Below are 20,820 nucleotides of genomic sequence, written 5' to 3' on the forward strand. Positions count from 1 at the left end.
TGGCTGTGTGTGGTCCACTGGAGATCCATGTTAGTCTATCTCAATGCAGAAGTTTGTCTGCATTGATTTGATCATTTAGCTTCTATCGTTTACCTGTGTGAGCGAATGTCAAGTACTCAAATACTAATTTCTGGGTGGTTTTAATCTATCAATGGCATCAAAATATATTGCCTTTTCTACATCGTCGCTGGGTCTAAATTCTGGAGCACATTTCCAAATGTCCTGTGGGGTGCTTTCACTGGAAAGACAGCACTGGTTCAGGCAGATGGCCAACCACAATGTTTTCCAAGGAGAGTTACAGTGGACAATAAGGCTGAGATGCCTTGCAACGACACCTGCCTCCTTCTGGCCTACTCCTGCACACATTGGCCTACTCCTGCACCTATTCCTGCGTCTATTGTCTATTGACAAAAAAAACCCTTTAGGATGTTACTTGAGCCTTCTCATTCATCTGATTATTTTAAAGGCCACGTATCTACAATTGCCAGCAGTCTACTTTCTGACTTTGATCAGCTACATGTGCATGAAGAGTAAGAATATGAGCAACAAAATTATCAAGCAAGAATTGTCTAAAATGAAGAAGGAAAGAAGCAAGCAAAACATGCATAGCTGTTCAAGCTTTATAAACATCCATTCCTTATGCAAAAGAATCATGGACAAGTGTTCTTCCTAAACAAGGGTGATTATATGGTAGAAACAAGGAACTCCAGATGCTGCTTTACACAATAGGACACAAAGTGCTCGTGTAGCTCAGTGGGTCAGAAAGCAACACTGGAGAATGTTTATAGATGACGTTTCGGGTCAGGACCCTTCTCCAGATATTATATGGTAGCCTGGAATTTGTCCCGTAAAAGCGAACTTTAAAATTTTCATATTGATCGAGGCCCTCTGTCCAAAAATGGAATTCCAGGCATACAAAATAAACCTAAGCATGAATTTAAATTTTGCTAATGCCTCTCTACCAAACAAAGGATATTCTTGTCTTGGCCAGCTGTGCATTAAAGATTTGATTTCTGAAGTGAGGGGGTAGTCAATGACTGAGCAAGATTTGTCTATTCTTGAGTTGACAAGAATGATTGCATTCATGGAGAAGTGCAGGATTCTGAAAAATATGTCATTTAAACAAAATGGAGATAAGGGATCATCGACTCTGGGAAAGGGGTAATTGAGAAATAATCTGAAAGGGTTTGTTTCTCCAGCAGTTGTAGATTTCTGGCATTGTCTACCATCATAGGCTGCAGTTCAGTGTATTTATATACACACACTGAACTTTTTCTCCTTTATTATATTGTTAGCAGAATACTATGATTACATATTGCTGCTGCAAGTAAGAATTTCATTGTTCTATCTGGGACATATGACAATAAAACGCTCTTGACTCTCTTGACTAAGAGATTTTAAGATGGTTTTATACTAGCTTCATGCATAAGGCCCTGTAATTTCATGAATATATATACAAAATTATTAGAATCTTGCATCTTAATTTGAAGAGAAATTTCCAATTTACACTCATTGTATATTTAAACTGCTAAATTTGAATAAATATCAATGTGATATCAAATTATGGTAACAAAAGTGGCACATAAATGCCTGGGGAAGGGGAGAGGGTGGTGATTTGTTTGGCCAAATATTATATTCACTAAGGAGGTTGAGTGTATTTTATAGGGATTTGTATACTTGCCAGTTATTGTAAAACCAGCTGGTCTTTTAATCTAAATGTCCAAAGTGGAAGCAGTTCAAATGTTTGCTCTTTAAATTCTAAATAACTTTCCTTATTTTTAGATAGATTGCAATGCCACCCCATTTAATAACTGTAATATTTGCACAATGCTGCTCCCGTTGCGATGGGAAGTTGTTTGAAGGCAGCTTGCAGATGGGTGAAGTTGGGTGCTGGAGGTGTCATCCAGGGAGAACCATAAATGAAACCATTGTGCGATAATGGCATGCATGCATATCTTTCATATTCTTGAGAGCAGACATAAAAATAAACTGTTTTGCTGTGAACTTGGAAACTTTATCCTCTGAAAGCGCGCACACTTTAATCAATCTCATTTAGACCACATCTGTCAGATGCGAAAACCGGGGAGTAATGACGGGCTGCATATGAATTCAGTGTTTGTTACTGACAGTGATGCGAACAGCCTGCCACAGGGCTCAGGTGTGGAAGTCCGCAGGCTAGTACCACCAGCTGACATTTTAAGTTTTAATGACTCCATGGGAAGGTGACCGCTTGCTGTGAGGTTTGCTTACCAGATCAAGACAGCCGGCAATGGAGATAAAGCAAGACTATTAGTGTCTCGGTGAATACCCTGACAAAGCATTTTTTTAAAAACAAGTCATGAGTCTCTGATTATTGTGTCATTATTTCCGTAGCTGTAGTCTCTAGTCCTGACTGCTCGGACAATTACACTGCAGTACCTGGTTGAAGCAAAGTGCCATCTCCCAAAAAGACATGAATATGTTGTCTACTCCCACGGGGGTACTTACAGCCAATATTTTATTGAATTATGGCAAACAGAACTGGATTATGGAATACATTACTTTTGTTTATTTTTGAGTACAAGCAATTTTTGTCTCTTAAAAGATTTATAAAAGATGAGGATTAGCCCAGGTCATATTTCATCCTGGCGTAAGCTGCCTACTTCACTTCCATGCGAAGTGATTGTTAATGGCGCATTAATCATTTTAAATTTCCATTGATATGATTGTAATCCCATCAGTTTTATTTGAAAGCGCTATGGCTAATGAATTCATTTAAACTGGACAGACCTATGTTGAAATGATCCTAGTGCTCCTGCAGTGGCAGGTGTTACATTTGCATTAAAAATAACATGGTCGATGTAAGAACAGTCGGGTCAATGGACAAATGACATTTTGCTTAAATTTGTAATCATTTCTAACTTTTTTTCCCACAGCCAAAAACAATGGCAAACAATTCAGTTTGACTTCGGTCACATGTTTTAGAAGTATTTCTAAATTTTAAATACAATGCTTCGATAAGATGTTTTTGCCTTCTACTTTTCCATGGGTCATTTATTATTAACTGGGACAAACTGTGTCAATTTCTGTAGTATAAAGTGCGCAGATTTCTGCAATGTAAAAAGTGATCATCACGGGAAGTACAAACTAAAAACAAAAGGCGTAAGCTGCTTTATGTTAATATATATTAATTACACTGTGACTAAAGAGTGCCACTGATTTAATAGTTTAAATGAAAAATAAACTATAATTCACAGTTCTTAAGAAAATGAAATATTGCTGATCACAAAGCAGATTATTGAGCCTGGCTCTTGAGAATAGTTTTTGTTAAATATGATGGAAAACAGCCACACATTAATGTGAGGGATGAAAAGCTATATAACAGTGTAGCCTCCAGTGGTTTGAATCTTCTGAAGCATGAAGATGCATTTGCTTTATAACTTGCAGGGTGGAAAAAAAATCACTTCTAAAATAAAAGTCACAAATTGGCATTACTGCATCTGGTGTAAATAAGGATTATCTTCTCATAACCATATGGTTTAAAGTACTTAAAATCTTTACCATTCTCTTGCTGTTCACAACACCGTTTTGCTAGCCTGAATCTGCAAAGAGTGGCGGTACAGATGAAGGAAAATCTCAGCATCAAATGCGTTCCCTTTACGGTTCTAAAGCAGGACTGTGTCCGAATATCACATTCTTCTTCCTGAAAAGCATGTTGAGTCTTTTAAGCATTTTGTGTCTTTTTCTGTGATATTCGTTGTGTGACAAGTAGCAGAGAGAGAAAAAAGCAATGTGCTTTGTTTGAGGTTTTCGTAACTTTGGTACAGTTAACACCAGCCGGGGTTCATAAATAGATAGCTGGATCTGGTAATGGTGAAGCTCCTACTGAATGATGGCTGCTTTACCAAAGCCAAAAGAAAAGAAAATAAGATCTACTTGTGTAATAGAATAAGTGTATAAACAATAGAAATCATATTAAAAAGATATATTTCGATTTGGTTGCTACAGATCCTTGTATGTTTGTATTTTAATTTTCAATTTACATTTTAAATATTTAAAATTCAAGAACATTTTATTTTTAGATACGTTAAAAACAACAGTTTTAAGTAATACTTAGCTTGGGGGTCTCCAGAAAAATGTCCCCCAGTTGGGCAATATTTTATGACCAACCATTTGGGGATTTGCAGGTGGCAGCAGAAATGTATTCTTTTTTTTCTTCTCAGTCAATGTTTTTTAAATTATGTTTTTTTCTACAAGGATACTGTCTCTTAAATAGTGTGTAGTAAAATTCACAGCTCAGTGGGTTTGAAACTCCTGCTCTAAAATGTCTGTTATATATACATGGGAATTTATACCTTGCCAGCTAAGAATTTGTGACAACATTGTTGTTTTTAAAGGACCAGACTCTGCTCTTGATGGGTTCCAGTTCTTGTTGGTGTGCAGTTCTTCAGATAATGAGCCTGGATGCAAAATTCAACTGTCAGAAGCTCATTTGTATAATCTCAGATTGCATGACCAGATACACAAATTACATGCAGCTCAGTACCGCAGCAATGTATAAATCATTTTCTAGAATGACAATGCTCAGAATGCCTGCTAGTTCTAAATGCACCAGATTGTCAGTGTTATAAATATTTTATCAAACACTGTTGTTGATTAGCAGTACATGCTGAGATTTTTATTTATCTCACAGGGTGTTAATTCCTTTGGTACCTTCTAAAAATGGCTATTAGTGGTCAATTTAATGACTTTTGCTATTGCTCTGGCTTGCTGTGCACCGTGATGCAGCTGAGGTGACCGTTACATGACTGGTGTGGACCTTTTCACACTTCCCGCAAGTGCAGCTCATTTGTCATCTGGCAGTAAATCGAGCTGCACATAAGAGCCCAGGGACACATTCGGTGATGGTCTGATGGAAGTGAGCAGATAGTGCTGTAAAGGCTGCTTGTCACAGATGACTTGTGCTGTGGCACATCATTCCATTCAGGCTCCTTTAAGGTAAAGCGCTCGAGCTCCAGGAGATGCTGATTGCATCGGCTATGTTATTGTATGCAATCGGGTATTTGCACCATGTTCTGAGCTACTCATTGCATATATACAGTACATAGCAAACACTCAGCAAAATTTTCTCGGAGAATGTCCATGTACTTTATGTCTGATACCTGTACTGAAAGATGCAGGAAGTTTGTAATTCTCCTGGATTCTTTGAAAGATATAGCATGGACACAAACCCTTTGGCCCACAGAGTCCACACTGACCATCGATCAGCTGTTCACACTTGTGTTCTATATCATCCCAATTTCACAATCACTCCCTACACACTCGGGGCAAATTCTAGAGGCCAAATAACCTACAAGCCAGCACTTCTTTGGGATATGGAAGGAAACCCACGTGGTCACAGGGAGAACATGCAAACCCCACAAGGACAGCGCCTGCGGTTGGGATTGAACCTGGGTCATTGGTGCTGTTTATCCAGCAGCTCTACCAGCTGCACCACTGTGTTGCACTGAGCTCTATCAGCTGCTCCATTGCCACACTGTACCTGTGCAAGGTATATTTCAAATGTATTTGTTACCATGGCATTTTAGCTAAAGGTGGTATGGCTGAGAGTTCCCATGCTCAAGTTGGACAAGATAAAAAAGATCTAAAATTGTCGCTGACGTGGCTGCGGAAGCTCATGGCTTTGAGTTCGGTAGTATTATATTTTCACACATCCACAAAGGGACAGCAGTCCGAATTTTGTGTAAAGATCAAGGTGTAATTTAGGCAGGAACATGTAAGATTAAAAATAGAGGAACATTGAAATTGTTGACAGTTTACGGTGCTGCTCACTGGTATCCCCTGAGGGATTGTCTATAAGTGCAAGGGAAATTTTGTATGATAACTTTTGACATAGATTCATATAGCATGGAAACCGGCCCTTCAGTCTAACTAGCCCACGCCAACCAAAATGTCCCATCTACACTAGCCCCACCTGCTAGTCTTTAGCCCCCATAGCCTTTCTTTCCTTCTGTCGTTGAAAATTAATTACTCAAGTTTGGAATAAACCTAAAGGTGGGAAATGGTCAGCATAAATGAGGGATTTTGTTCCTTCAGATTTTCACCTTTGTGGGAGATTCCCACTGATCTCTTTCCGTCATTTTACATTGTTTTCTGTGCATGATTTCACAATAATTTTCTCTGTTTTAAACTGTATTCGTCAGTATGATTGGCTGCATATATTGTGATGTGGCTGCTCGACTATGTTTGGATAGGAGAAGGACTGAGCATATTAATGTAGGCTAGAGTACCCGAGGAGAGAAGTGAGAATGGTAGAGGTTAAAGGGTTGAGTGGACTAACTGAACTAGTCACAGGTGACAATCTGCAAATCTACATACATCGTGGTATATCGAGGTTGACCTGGGTGATGGCCGGGGGGTGTTAGAGAAAGCAGTGGCAGCCGTAGAAGATTGCAGCACCAGTGGTGTTCGCACCGTACAGCTTTCGATTTGGAAGAAGAAATAAGGGGTGTTGATTTATTGATCGTGATTGTTGTTTATAGCTCGCCTGATGGTAAATTCTCTTTCCTGCTGTTTAATTCCTTACTTCCCGATCCCTGCATTTGAATCTTTTATCAGAGTCTGCCGTGTATCCTAATCAATGTTCTTCATAATCACTAGTTTCTTTTTCTGAAGAATACAGCCTGTGTCCTGACAGCTGGGGGTCACGGTGCCCCACATCTTTCCTCCTCTTCATTTCTGGTGTTGGCCGCATATGTCTGTGCGTACCAGCGGCTGCAAACCGCAACACCTGCCAAACAGCTTACTGTGGAGCTTCACAGAAATCAGTTTGTTCACTTTGAGTTGAGACTCTGAACTGGATGGTACATTTTTCATCTCTGGCCCTTGTCCAAACATCTGTTGATCGAACCCCACACCTGTATTAACCACCTGCCTGCCACGCTTTGCCCAGTACCTCTTCCCTTCCAGCTTTCTCCTCCCTCCTGCAATCGGTCTGGAGAAAGGTCCCAACCCGAAACGTCATCTATCAATGTTCTCCAGAGACGCTGCCTGACCCGCTGACCCTTTGTGTCGTTTATTTAAATGTATTTTTTCCTTTTGTTTCATACAAAGAAAAACCGTGAAACAAAGAGATAAAAAAGCAAGTAAACCTGCAAAAAAAATCGGAGGTTAAATAATTTAAATGACTTGTTTGCCCCAAAACAAATCTCTCAAAGATAAAAGCCTTGGTTAATCCTGTGGAATATGAATGTTTTTAATCAGAGCCGTGTTATAGAGAGGGAGTGGTGAGCATCTTAGATTTCTCTTCACATCTACATGACCACTGAGAGCATGTAAGAACTGCATCATCTTCTAAGTGGACTGAATGTAAAAGGGCTGGCTCATTTGTGCATAAACCTTCCTGGCTGTTTAACGGTGTAGAGTGATTGCAGTGTAACTTTTAACTATTATTGTTCTTTTAACTCACGAAAATGAAACAAACCCAAGAATATATATATATTTTTTGAAAGGTGTACTGTGAAAAGACATCCAGCAGGACTATGTCAAAATTGGGAGGATATGTCCCTCCATAATCCTTCCTTTAATTTGTGGTTGCATGGCATATTGACACAAAAGGCACATTTACTGTAATTCTAAAGAATTACATCTTCAATGACAGTATCTACACAAACTGCAAATGACTTGCTACATATATGCTGCCATTTGATGATCTTAGTTAAAAAGAGGAAGGGGGGGGGGTGGTAAATCCACAGAAATTACCAGAAAAAAAAGTTCCACGTTTTCTTTAAAATGTCAATGAATTGCAGTTTGGAAACGGTGCGTGTAAACTTGATTCAATAATTTTCCCAGTAGAGGGGGCTATTGTTGTTTCATTGTAATGTCCCACAATACATGCAAGGCGAGTAATGCAGAAGATGCATGAAAATCTGGGCAGGAAAATGTCTCAAATTGGCCTTTGTATTGATTGAAGGATCCCGCATGGAAGTAGGCCATACGACCCCTCCGAGTCCACGCCGACCATTGATCACTTGTTCACACTGGTTCTATGTTATCTCACTTTCGCGCTCACCCCCTACACACTCGGGGCAATTTACAGAGGCCAATTAACCTACAAGCCCACACGTCTTTGGGTTATGGGTGGAAGCACCCGGTGGAAATTCACACGCTTATTCCTTTGAAGAGCAATAACTACCGCTTCAGATTTATAATCCAATGCTTGTGCATGCACAATTTTTTATCTTTTAACCGTTTCCAAATTATTTCGACTGCTTAATGTGCTCCCTCTCCAAATCCTTTCCACCAGGAAGAGGATGCAAAGCAACTTGTCAAGGATGCGATTGCTGCGGGAATTTTCAACGACCTTGGTTCGGGGAGCAACATTGATTTGTGCGTGATAACGAAGAATAAACTGGACTATCTGAGACCACATGACATTGCCAATAAAAAGGGTGTACGGTAAGCATTTGTTTCTACACATTCAATTTTTCTCTGCAACATTTTCAGTGTGCACAATTTAGCTTAACCCAACTGAGTTTACCCATGTGGATGCAAAAAGTTGTTTCCCCCCCATCTACTCTATCAAAGCTCTTAAAATGTAAACATCGCACTTGAATCTCCTCTTGGCCTTCTCCGAGAGGAATCTAGCCTCTCTCCTCTACGCACCGCCAGCACTAATCTGGTGAGTCTTCACAGCACCAGCTCCAAGAGGTTGCCAAATCTCACAGATTGTGGTGCTTGATATCTGCTACGATCATTCTTTCAGTTTATCAGAATTGGTCAGTCTTGAAAAATATATTTCAACCTGCAACGTTTCTCCACAAATTTTGCCTGATTTGTATTTTTTCAAAATTTCAGATTTCCAGCACCTGCAGATTTGCTTGTCCAGTTTGAATTAGGGTTCCAGCATTGTTTTTTTCTTTACCAATTTTCCTATGTCTCGCCCATGTTCATTCAGCTTCAGACTCCAAATCCTCTGCAAATTAAAAAAACCTTTGCCACCAACACTCAGAGGCACCATCATTCAAACCCCTCTTTATCCTCATCCTACCACTGACTTATTTCGACCTGCTTTACTACTTAAAACATAACAAATTCCCAAACGTTTACTAATTCTAATTGCCGACCATGGACTAACTGGTTCTCTTCAGTGAGGCGGGCCTGAGTATATCCAGCATTCCCTTTTTTTCTTTGTTTTCTATGCCATACAATGCCGCAGTTGCTGCAGGCTTTTGTAACAGCTTTACCAACTTGTCCCGCAATCCTTAAAGAACACCCATTTCCTTTTACGTACATTCATTATATCATAGCATACGAATAGCCCATGCTGTCTGCTGAACACGATACCAAGCTAAACTAATCTTCTCTGCCTGCACTTGATCCATATTTCTCCATCTGCTAAGGGCATCAAAGGTTACAGGGTGAAGGCAGGGGAATGGAGTTGAAGGGGAAAATAGATCAGCTGTGATCGAATGGCGGAATAGACTTAATGAACCGAATGGCCTAATTCCGCTCCTATGCCTTATGTTCTTATCCCCTGCATATCCATGTATACATCCAAAAGCCTTTTAAATGCCTCAATCATATCTGCCTCCACCACCACGTACCCACACTCTCTTTGTGTGTAAAAAAAAATTGCCCCTTGTGTCACCTGAAATTTTGCCCCATCTCACCTAATTTTTCCTTCCCAAATGCATCAAATTGTTGTACCAGAGGCTTTGTTCATTTCTGCACTGCGTTATTTTTGCATTCTGCTGCTAAAGAGGTTGCAGTGACAGGCACTTTGCCCACAGTAGAATGGTCACAGAGAGAGCATGAGGTCAATGATTGTTAGCGGGAAGAATGTTAGCAGATGCCAGTGCACCCTGCTCTTGGAACGTGGGATATTTAACCTCTACTTAAATAGCTAATATGCATGCAGGTACTTGATTTGGAACCATTAGTGAATGAGAGGAAGTTATGTTTCGTATGGCCTTTTTTTAAGTCTTTGGGCAAAATCTAGGTTCAGATTACAAAGAGATTGCACAGCCAAGTTACTGCATAATACCTGTAATCACAATGCCCTCCCACCTCATCCCACCGGAAAGGGGGAAAAGAAGGCCAATAGATTATTGTTTACTGATTCTTTAACTAACTTTGTGCAGGATGTCTTTTTCATGGTGGGTGGGTGAGTGCCTGGCACATGCCGCCAGGGATTATGCTGATGGAGGTAGATATAATAGTGGCGTTAAGAGACATAGATAGGCACATGGATATGCAGGGAATAGTGGATCACATGCAGATAGATTAGCTTCTAGAAACATAGAAAATAGGTGCAGGAGGCCATTCGGCCCTTCGAGCCAGCACCACCATTCATTGTGATCATGGTTGATCATCCCCAATCAATAACCTGTGCCTGCCTTCTTCCCATATCCCTTGATTCCACCAGCCCCTATCCACCATGCATCTGCCCACACACACACAACCTGTCCAGGTCACCCTGCAACCTCCTAACATCCTCTTCACAGTTCACACTGCCACCCAGCTTTGTGTCATCTGAAAACTAGCTAGTGCTGCTTCTAATTCCCTCTTCTAAATCGTTAATATATATGATAAACAGTTGCGGCCCCAACACCGAGCCTTAGGGCACTCCACTCGCCACTGCCTGCCATTCTGAAAAGGACCCGTTCACTCCTATTCTTTGCAACCTGTCTGCCAACCAATTTTCTATCCACGTCAACGCCCTACCCCCAATACCATGGACTCTAATTTTAGTCACCAGTCTCCCATGTGGGGCCTTATCAAAGGCTTTCTGAAAATTTAGATACACCACAACCACTGGCTCCCCTTCATCCATTTTGCTTGTCACATCCTCAAAAAATTCTACAAGATTAGTCAAGCATGATTTTCCTTTCATAAATCCATGCTGACCCATTATTACCTCTTTAATGATTGACTCCAGCAGCTTTACCGCCACCGGTCTGGCTAGCTGGTCTGTAATTTCCCATTTTCTCTCTCGCTAGTGGGATAACATTAGCTATCCTCCAATCCACAGGAACTGATCCTGAATCTATTGAACATTGGAAAATGATCATCAGTGCGTCCACTATTTCTAGAGCCACCTCCCTGAGGAACCTGGGATGCAGACCATCAGGCCCTGGGGATTTATCACCCTTCAGTTCCATTGCCTGCCCAATACTATTTCTCGTCTAATGATAATTTCTTTCAGTTCCTCTACCCCCTTTGATCCTCTGTCCTCCAGTATTTCTGGGAGATTGTTTGTCTTCCTTAGTGAAGACGGATCCAAAGTACCTGTTCAACTTCTCTGCCATTTCCTTGTTCCCCATAATAATTTCACCCGTGTCAGCTTTCAAGGGACCCACATCTGATTTTACTACTCTTCTTCCCTTAACTTATCTAAAGAATGTTGGCATCATATGTTGGCATCTTGTTCGGCATGGACATTGTGGGCCAAAGGGCCTGGTCCTGTGCTATGCTGCACTATTCGATACTCTTTGAGGAACTCCACAGAAAGTACTCGTTTTTTAATTCCATATTTTCCCAGCATTGGGAGAATGAACATTTTTATCACTAATGCATTGAATAGAAATTATTGATCTGAATGTATTTCTTTCTGCTCCCAACAAAACATTCTGCAGTAAGCTTAAAATTTCACTGAACCCAGTTTGTATACAGCTTCCCATTCATGGATATTTGGAGTCACAGAGAAACAGACCCTTCAGCCCAGCTCATCCATGCCGACCAAGGTGCCCCATCAAAGCTAGTCTCATTTGCCTGCATATCATCTATATCCCTCTAAACCTCTCCTGTCCATGTACCTGTCCTAAGTGTTTAAGAAGGAACTGCAGATGCTGGAAAATCGAAGGTAGATAAAAGTGCTGGAGAAATTCAACGGGTACAGCATCATCTATGGAGCGAAGAAAATAGGCAACGTTTCGGGCTGAAACCTTGAAGTCTGAAGAAGGGTTTTGGCCCGAAATGTTGCCTATTCCCTTCACTTTGTGTGTAAGTGATTATTTTAGTTTGTGTCCAAGATGGCTGTCGGAAGGGAGAGTGTACGCTGGCGCGCTTTAGCTGCCGCTGCTCTCTCTTCATATTGTGTTTTTGATTTTTTTTTTGTCTTTGGATCGAATTCTGTCTTTAATTTGTGTATTGGTGATGTCTTTATTATTTATTTTACTCCGATTATATGTTTTTTACTCTTGTTAAATTCTGTAAGGTGTCCTTGAGACTTTTGAAAGGCGTCCACAAATAAAATGTATTATTATTATTACTTGTCCTAAGTGTACGTTAAATGCTGTTATATCTCAAATATATATATATGCTCAAATATCTTGTCTGTCAGCTTGCACCATTTACCTACCACATTTTGTGTGGGGAAAAAAGTTGCCCCTCGGGTTCCTATTAAATCTTTCCCCTCTCACCTTAAACCTGTGCCCTCTGGTCCTTGATTCCCCCATCCTGGGTAAAGCACTGTGCATATACCCTTTCTATTCCCCTCATGATTTTACACACCTCTCTAAGACCATCTTTCAACCTCCTGCGCTCCAAGGAATGAAAGTCCTAGCGTGCCCAGCCTTTCCCTATAGCTCAGACCTTCAGGTCCTGGCAACATCCTTACAAGTCTTGTCTGCACTCTTTCCAGCTTAATACAAGAAATCTAATATAAATAAATAGTATCTGTTCCACCGTGCAAAATTTTGTTGCTTCTGTTGTTTCTCCCCAGCATTTGCAGAAATAGGATAGCACATAGAACGTGAACAGGCCTTTCGGCCGACATTGTCCGTGTCCGACATGATGCCAAGTTAAACGAATTACCTTTTTCCTGCATGTAATCCATATCTCTCCATTCCCTGCATATCCATGTGTCTATCTTAAATACCTCTATAATATCTGCCTACACGACCACCCTGGCTGTGTTCCAGACACACATCACCCTCTGTGTGTTAAAAAAACGCCTCTCTCCTTAAGTTCTTTGACCTGGGGGCGGGGGTAAAGGTTTGGACCGGCCATTCTATCTACACCTCTTCTAAATTTTGAAGCAAGGTATTTTTGTTGTTTGGTAGTGGAGGTTGCATGGCGTAGAGAACACTGGATCAGAAACACAAGCGCAGCTTTAGAGAAATTGAAATAAATTATCCATAGATTTATTTTAAAACTTTGCAACAAGGGCGGCACAGTGGCACTAGCGTTAGAATTGCCTCCTTACAGCACCAGAGACCCAGGCTCGATCCCGACTATGGGTGCAGTCTGTGTGGAGTGTGTATGTTCTCCCCATGGCCGCGTGGGTTTCCTCCCACACTCCAAAGACGTGTGGGTTTGTAGGTTAATTGGATTTTATAAAATTGTAAATTGTCACTAGTGTGTGGGATAGTGTTAGTGTACGGTTGATCGCTGATCGGTGCAGACTGGAGGGCTTGTTTCTGTGCTGTATCTCAAGTCTAATAAGGAAAGTCACAGCAAAACTCTTCCAAATTGAATCAAGTTTTGAATCACAGCAAGAGCGATAATTACAATGGTTCCAGTGCTCAGAAAGCTTGGGTTTCTCTGCTGCTGAGACTTACTGTGTGTTGCATCTTCTCTGTCCCTGCAGGCAAGGCAACTACAAGTACAGAAGGGGCGCAACGGGCATCCTAACGGAGTTGGTCGCTCCACTGGAGCTTGAAGTGGTGGAGGAAGCTGTGCATACAATGGACACTTCCTGAAGAACCTGACCATTGTTATTTTTTACCACTTTGATGTGGATGTCCAGAAAATCGAATGATTATATGTAGATTAAAATAACAACTGTAATAACAGGAGACATGTTCAATTTTTTTTTGCAAATAAAGTTGGTCTCCCAAAATTTCTCCTTCATCTGTCTCTCATTTAAAGGCCATTTCCTCAGGAAATATACCCTTTTTGTAGCATCCTCCTCTCTGTGCAATCCTTTTGCTGCGCTGTTATCTAGTTGTGTGCATCCCGGGTTATACAAAATTTAAAAAAGGCAGCACTGAGGATTTTCATGAATTTGGCATCTTTCCACTGTTAAAAATCGAGTGGCTTGTTAGTGTGTTTTGTATTTTTAAAATATTTTACAGTTATTGTGTTGAGTGTGCACACAGAAGGTAATTCTGCCAATTTAATATGGACAAATTTGTGGCTACTTGAAATTTATTGGATGTCCACATTCGGCTCGAGTGATTTGTTTAAAAACCAGCTGATCAGAGTTCTGGACCAGCATGTTCCAATAAGGAGGAGGGCCAAGTCTGGAAAAGTATGGAAACATTGGACACTAAGAGAGGTCAATTTGGTCAAGAAGAGAAAGAAGAATCGATCTTATGGTCCAAGTCCATAGCTCACTGAAATTGGCAACAGGTTTAGATAGAGTGGTAAGGAAGGCATGTGGTATGCTTGCCTTCACCGGTCAAATCATTTGAGTTTATGAGTCAGGAAGTCATGTTGCAGTTATATAAAAGTTTGGTGAGGCTGCATTTGGATTATTGTGTGCATTTCTGGTTGCCCCAATGTGGGAAGGATATGGAGACTTTGGAGAGTGTGCAAAAGAGGTCTCCCAGGATGCTGCTTTGATTAGAGGGTATTAACTATAAGGAAAGGTTGGACAAACTTGGATTGTTTCCTCTGGCCTTATGGAGATTTACAAATTCATGGGGAACATAGATCCAGTCTCCTGAGCTCCAGGGAAAAGGTGATGGAAACAGAATATTTGAATAGTGTTAAAGTCGAGATAAGCTAGGATGCCAATCATACTGGAATATGGGTTTGAGGTTACAATCAGTACAGCCATGATCTTTTTAAGTGATGGAGCAATGGGTAAGGAGCCTACCCTTTCATTTGTGATTTGGTGCCTCAAGTATTTATTATACAATTTATCTCCTGGATAGGAAGATGCAGGTATATAGCTACAATGATGCTTCCTTGCTGAAGAAGATTCAAGTTCTATAGATAGTGCATGAGATACAGGGAATTGGTCTCAGACATCTGAGACTGATTTGGCCTCTTGGAGTCTTCAAGGAAGCAATCTCCATGTTGAAGATTTGTCCGCACAGATGGAATTATTTCAGTTATGCTTTGAGTGAAAATCCCCAACTGCATCAGTGCAGTTCCATGGCTTTAGGTAAGTACTCTTGCAGGGATAAACTGTCGGGCATCTTAACTATCAAAAGTATTTGTCTCCCGGTCTAGGATTTAATTGTAGATTACGCAGGAGTATAATGAGGGATCTGGATAAAAAAATACACTAATTCCAAAATAAATCCTTTCAGAGCTTGCCTAGTCTGACCTGTATTATCTCCAGATATGCAGCAAAGTAGTTGACTTTTCAATGCCAGCATGTGACCTTGCGAGCCATTGCGTTCAACTCCAGGCGTGTTAGCACATGGCACAGGAGTATTGCCACTTCTTTATACCTGCCTTTAATCTCTTTCCTCCTACCTTAAAATTTGCCAATTGGACCTAAAACGTTTTCTCTTCCTTCATCCAGGTAATTAATGTAAGTAGTGAATAATTGCATGCCAAAAACTGATCGCTGCGGTACTCCACTGGTTACCTGGCTCCAGTCTGAAAATGACCCATTTATTCCAGCACTGTTGTTGTGTATGAGAAAGCCAGTCATCAATCTATTATAACACGTTTCCTCAAACCTTGGCCTTTTAATTGATGCACCAGCCTCGTATGTGGCATTTTGTCGAATGCCTTTTGGAAAGGCCAAAGATTTTGAGCAAATTTGCCAAGCATGATTTACCTTTCATAAGACCACCCCATCGTGGTTTAATCATAATCAGCTTTCCCAAATGAATAGCTAATTCCACTCTTTGATTATTGCCTCTAATACCTGAAACAGAGTTAATGTTCCAGGCTAAAGCCCCTTCGTCAGAATGTTAACACTCTTCCACGCCTGCTTTCTGGCCAGCTGCGTGTATCCAGCAGTGTTGGTTTTCATGCATTATGTTGCTGTGCCACTATTTATTAGGTTAACTCATGGCAGAAGCGATCAGTATCGAAAGAAAAAGCACAAGGGAGCAACCTTGTCTTGTTACACTCGCCCCAACATCACCTTGCCTTCCCACGCCTCAATGTATTTTGTGAACTTTTCCTTCATTTGTTTTCCTCTTGATTCTTTATTTCCATTCTCTCTCTTTCTCACTGACTCAATGTTTTCCTCTAAAATACCAGAACTGCACGTCCAAACTCACTGCAAATCCCCACTAACTAGAACCTCAGTGTATGGGCTCTGTCTGCAGTTTGCCATGCTGTTTGCTCCATGCTTCGTCTGAATATTTTTCACAGGATACCCCTGGGTTAATTTAAGCAACCAAAAAAAAAACAATTGTGTGAAAATAATAGAACAGCAGGTTTCAGTTGCAAAGATCCAAGTCTCTAAGTAGTTAATGGTATTTTTATTTTGTTAGTATGCTGCAAATCATTGATTTAATGGTTGGCAATTCATTTACAAAAATTTTGCAAGCACATGATTTAAAAGAAATGCTAGGCAGTTTTAAATCCATGCATCGATAAAATAATGGATGCATGTACAACTCGACTCTTTAGTGTAAGCAACTATATTCGTGAATATGTCTTGCTCTACCTTGTATACAATGTTCTAATATTAGCCTGCATAACTTTAATTAATGCAGAGTTTTGGTCCAGAGCATATTCTAGTACAGATGTACATAAATAATGGATTGTTAAACCATAAGCCTTGTATCAGGGAACTGGTTCTACCCCCACAGATTGGACATACGACCCAAGTGGGTGACCCTGAAGTCGGTCTTTACCTGCCTGTTCTCACACACTAATCGTTCGCAAACGGCCATCAATTCCCTCACAACTCCCTGCAGGACAAGTACGAGGAGAGAAGCCGAGAGGAACATAGCAGACCTCCCAATGTCCATAACACTTGAGCACTAATTTTTATAAGTTTCAAGAATTTGAAAAATATTGCTGAGTACAGAGGAAACATTCACATTTTACAAGGTTTTCACAGTCGGTAAATTGACCAGATTGTTGCAAGGGACGCACTGCTCCTGGCTAATCAGTACTGACAGTGTTGAAACATCACAGTTACTGAATGTTGTAAACACGTTCTCCCTGTCTATCGGAGACAGATTGCTCGGGTCTTTGGGTTCACTGAACTGTTCCTGTTGATCCACACCCAAACTGCTCTGCTCTGCTCGCTCTGAGAATCCAATTTTTTGTATGTGGTACTTTTATTAAAATATGCCATTGTGTGAGCAAGTAACAGCAAAGGTGTCTGGAACAGGTCGTGACAGAGGTTAAAAGAAGAAAAAGAACTGACTGTCACTGCTCTTAGTTTGAAAACTGGGACTGAAGGATGTTTCTGATGCCAACGCAGTGACTTGGCAAGTGAAACAGATGATATATCAATAAATAAAACTCCTTTTCTGCTTGCGATAATCCCTTCTAATTATGTTTAATTGAAAATTGGTGGAGAAAGGGATGAGGAATTTCATATGTTGTTACAATTTAGTGGGAAGAAGTAGATTAGCAAAGTTGACTTACATTTGGCACATGGAATCTGTTTGCCAAGTACCCTTTGGCCATAACAGAAGTGTACACGGTTCCTATCCTTATCAACAGAACAGCGTTCTCCCTGCTGCTTATTTTCCGGCTTAGAAATAACCTCCAACAAAGAACCTCATTTGAGGACTGATTCCATTGACTACTCAAATACTCAATGTTAAAAAGTTATTTTGCTGTAGGCGGACTCTATTCCATGGACCGGGTCTGAGTAAACAGTGCAAAGGCCAACTAGGAAACTAGTATGTTTTCCATTCCATACTGCTGTTGCTGGAGTATCTAACATACAAATAAAAGACAATATATTTGCTTTCTTCCAAATCATCCTTTCAGTACAGCTATCAACTCTTACCAAGAGCTTTAGGTGGACAATTTTCAAACGTGACTAAAATTGGTCTAACATTTCTATCTATCTAAACATCTTCTGACTGAGCATACTGGAAGATCCATGTGACTCACTTCTTCGATTTCCTCTGATTCCACACTGACCAAAATTGTATGTCCAGAACGCGTACAGAATTCCATTCTACATAACCATTGAACATTGTTAAACTTTGCTGCACTGAAATTTATAGACAACATAAGAGTAAGAAATCAGAAAGCATATCTATAAATACATTTTGAAAATGTAACACAGAAGCATGAAAACTATATCATTCCTGTTGCATTCGATCGGAGGACAGAAGTTAACCATTCTACAATTGCTAAAAGTCTACTCGCTAACAGTCCTTACAGTGCCATTTGATTCCAAAATGGGTCTATCACGTTCCACTGGTGGTGCATTCTCCCTTTAGATCTTCACTGCCGTGCTTATTTTGTTTCTTTTAAAACAAACTTCAAGCTGGGGTGTGCTGCAATTGTTCTCGCATAAACTTCCACGAGGTCAGAGTTCAGGTGCTGGCTGCCCACCCGTGCATCTGCTTTGCTATTTGGTGCATGAAGCTGACATCTGGCCGCAGATCGGGGTCGGGATTGATGCACATGATCACCAGCTCTCGCAGCTAGGGAAAGACAGACATCTCATTAGACAAATCCAGGCGGTGCACGATCAGCGACAACCTTGCCGTTTGGAAGGACCGAGCGCAAACTGGGTGACCATTTTGCCAAATACAGGTGCACAACCTTTTATCCGAAGATCCAAATAACGAAAACCTCCGAATAGCGACATTTTTTCGGTCCTTGAAGAAAGGTCCTTGAAAATGTTCACGGAGGGCGGCCCCCAGAGGTGACAGCGGAACCTCCGGTCGGTCCTCGAAGAAAGGGGAACTAAATCCCCATTCATAAAAGAGAAGGTGAGGGTATATTGCGTGGGAGGGTTAATAATTGACAATATGCTGCTACCTGCCAGCTGCGTTAAAAAGTTCCTACGGTAGACTCACGATACACAGTGTATCGTGAGTCTTGCGTGGAACTTTTTAACTCAGCGTGCAGGCAGCAGTAGATTGTCGCTCCCTTCAGTTTCATCCCACCTACACCCCTCTGCTTCCCGGCCATGTGTGTGACCCCTTCCCTCCCCTCTCCAGCTCCCCGCTCATTGCAGCGGCGCGGGGGCTTTGTACTGTCTTCACGTCGCGATGCTAGCAGCACAGTGCCAGTCACCAGAGACGTCAGGACCAACGGAACACCGACCCCCAGGCCCACTGCAAGCACGGAGATCCCAGATCAGCAACTCCAGCCCAGCCCCGTTCCAACTCCAGAGGAACACGCTCCCCGTATGGGCAGAAGCTGATGGTGTGCAAGGGGCGTCGTGTTCTTGGGGTCACGCAGCTCGGGCTGTGGGCGAACTGCCACTTGTCACCATAGCGGCCCATCGCGGAGCGGATTCCTCTGGAGTTGGAGGGGGAGGGGTGTATTGTGCTGTTTGATCGCCCCCTACTATTCCAGGGACAGGGAGACAGGACGTTCACCGAGGGCGGCCCGCAGAGGTGACAGCGGAACCTCCGGTCGGTCCTCGAAGAAAGGGGAACTAAATCCCCATCCATAAAAGAGAAGGTGAGGGTATATTGCGTGGGAGGGGTAATAATTGATAATATGCTGCTACCTGCCCGCTGTTAAAAAGTTCCCACGGTAGACACGATACACAGTGTATCGTGAGTCTTGCGTGGGAACTTTCTAACTCAGCGTGCAGGCAGCAGCAGATTGTCGCTCCCTTCAGTTTCACCCCACCTACACCCCTCTGCTTCCCGGCCATATGTGTGACCCCTTCCCTCCCCTCTCCAGCTCCCCGCTCATCGCACCGGCGCGGGGGCTTTGTACTGTCTTCACGTCGGCGATGGCAGCCAGCAGGCTAGTGCAGTCACTGGAGACGTCAGGACCAATTGGACGTCGACCACCAGGCCCACCGCAAGCACGGAGATCCCAGAGACCCACAGCCAACAGCAGCCCAGCCCAGCCCCGCTCCAACTACAGAGAACCTGGGTTGCGGATGACGGGGCGCAGCTCGGGGCATCGTAGGGGCCCATCGAGGAGCGGGTTCCTGTTGGTCCTGACGTCTCCGGCCACCTGCTATCCTCCGGGAACTGTACCGCCCTTGCAGGAGAGTGGGGTTGTTTGCAGTTGCAGAGGGAGGGGGCAAGGGCGGTACAGTTCCCAGTCTCAGCTCCAGTCCAGGGGGGTGGCCAGAGACGTCAGGACCAACGGGACAGCGACCCCCAGGCCCACTGCAAGCACGGAGATCCCAGAGACCCACAGCCAGCAGCAACTCCAGCCCAGCCCCGCTCCAACTCCAGAGGAACACGTAGGGGCAGAAGCTGATGGTGTGCAAGGTGTTCTTCGGGTGGCACAGCTCGGGCTGTGGGCAAACTGCCACTTGTCGCCGTAGCGGCCCATCGGGGAGCGGATTCCTCTGGAGTTGGAGGGGGAGGGGGGTATTGTGCTGTTTGATCGCCCCCTGCTATCCCAGGGTCAGGGAGACACAGCGGCGTTTTAGACTGGTGGGCAATCACTTCCAAAGTTCTGCCCACACAGTCAGTACACCTCTCCTACACTGCAATTCATACAAACATTTATTCTGCCTGAAAAAACGACATTGAAGACTCAAACTCGCGACCGAGTAACTGCCGGGATCAAGGCGCAAACTCGCGACCTTGCGGATATGAGCCGAGCACTCTACCACTGAGCCAGCCATTAAAATCTACGCTAAAAAAATTCCATTCCGAAGACCGACAAATTCTGAATTACGAAAAGTGTCTGGTCCCAAGGCTTTCGGATATAAGGTTGTGCACCTGTACTTGCAACCCAATGGTATGAACATCGAAGAACAAATACACAAAGCGCTGAAGTAACTCAGCGGGTCAGGCAGCA

At 42.4% G+C, this 20,820-nt stretch overlaps 2 protein-coding genes across 4 annotated transcripts in view; one reads left to right on the forward strand and one right to left on the reverse strand.

Moving 5' to 3' along the window:
* Positions 1-13,822, forward strand: part of psmb7 (proteasome 20S subunit beta 7) — a 57,785-nt gene extending 43,963 nt beyond the window's left edge. The window contains exons 7-8 of the mRNA XM_055659860.1: positions 8,285-8,436; positions 13,571-13,822. Coding sequence (XP_055515835.1) covers positions 8,285-8,436; positions 13,571-13,682 — 264 coding nt within the window. The 3' untranslated portion in view covers positions 13,683-13,822. The remainder of the gene's footprint in view (positions 1-8,284; positions 8,437-13,570) is intronic.
* Positions 13,823-16,360: 2,538 nt separating this feature from the next.
* The window catches only part of LOC129711874 (serine/threonine-protein kinase Nek6-like), a 117,418-nt gene continuing 112,958 nt past the window's right edge, over positions 16,361-20,820 (reverse strand). For all 3 annotated transcript variants that reach the window (XM_055659858.1, XM_055659859.1, XM_055659857.1), the window contains exon 10: positions 16,361-18,518. In XM_055659858.1, the coding sequence (XP_055515833.1) occupies positions 18,408-18,518 (111 nt within the window). In that variant the 3' untranslated portion in view covers positions 16,361-18,407. The remainder of the gene's footprint in view (positions 18,519-20,820) is intronic.

Source organism: Leucoraja erinacea, chromosome 31 (assembly GCF_028641065.1).
Source record: "Leucoraja erinacea ecotype New England chromosome 31, Leri_hhj_1, whole genome shotgun sequence".
Classification (NCBI taxonomy): domain Eukaryota; kingdom Metazoa; phylum Chordata; class Chondrichthyes; order Rajiformes; family Rajidae; genus Leucoraja; species Leucoraja erinaceus.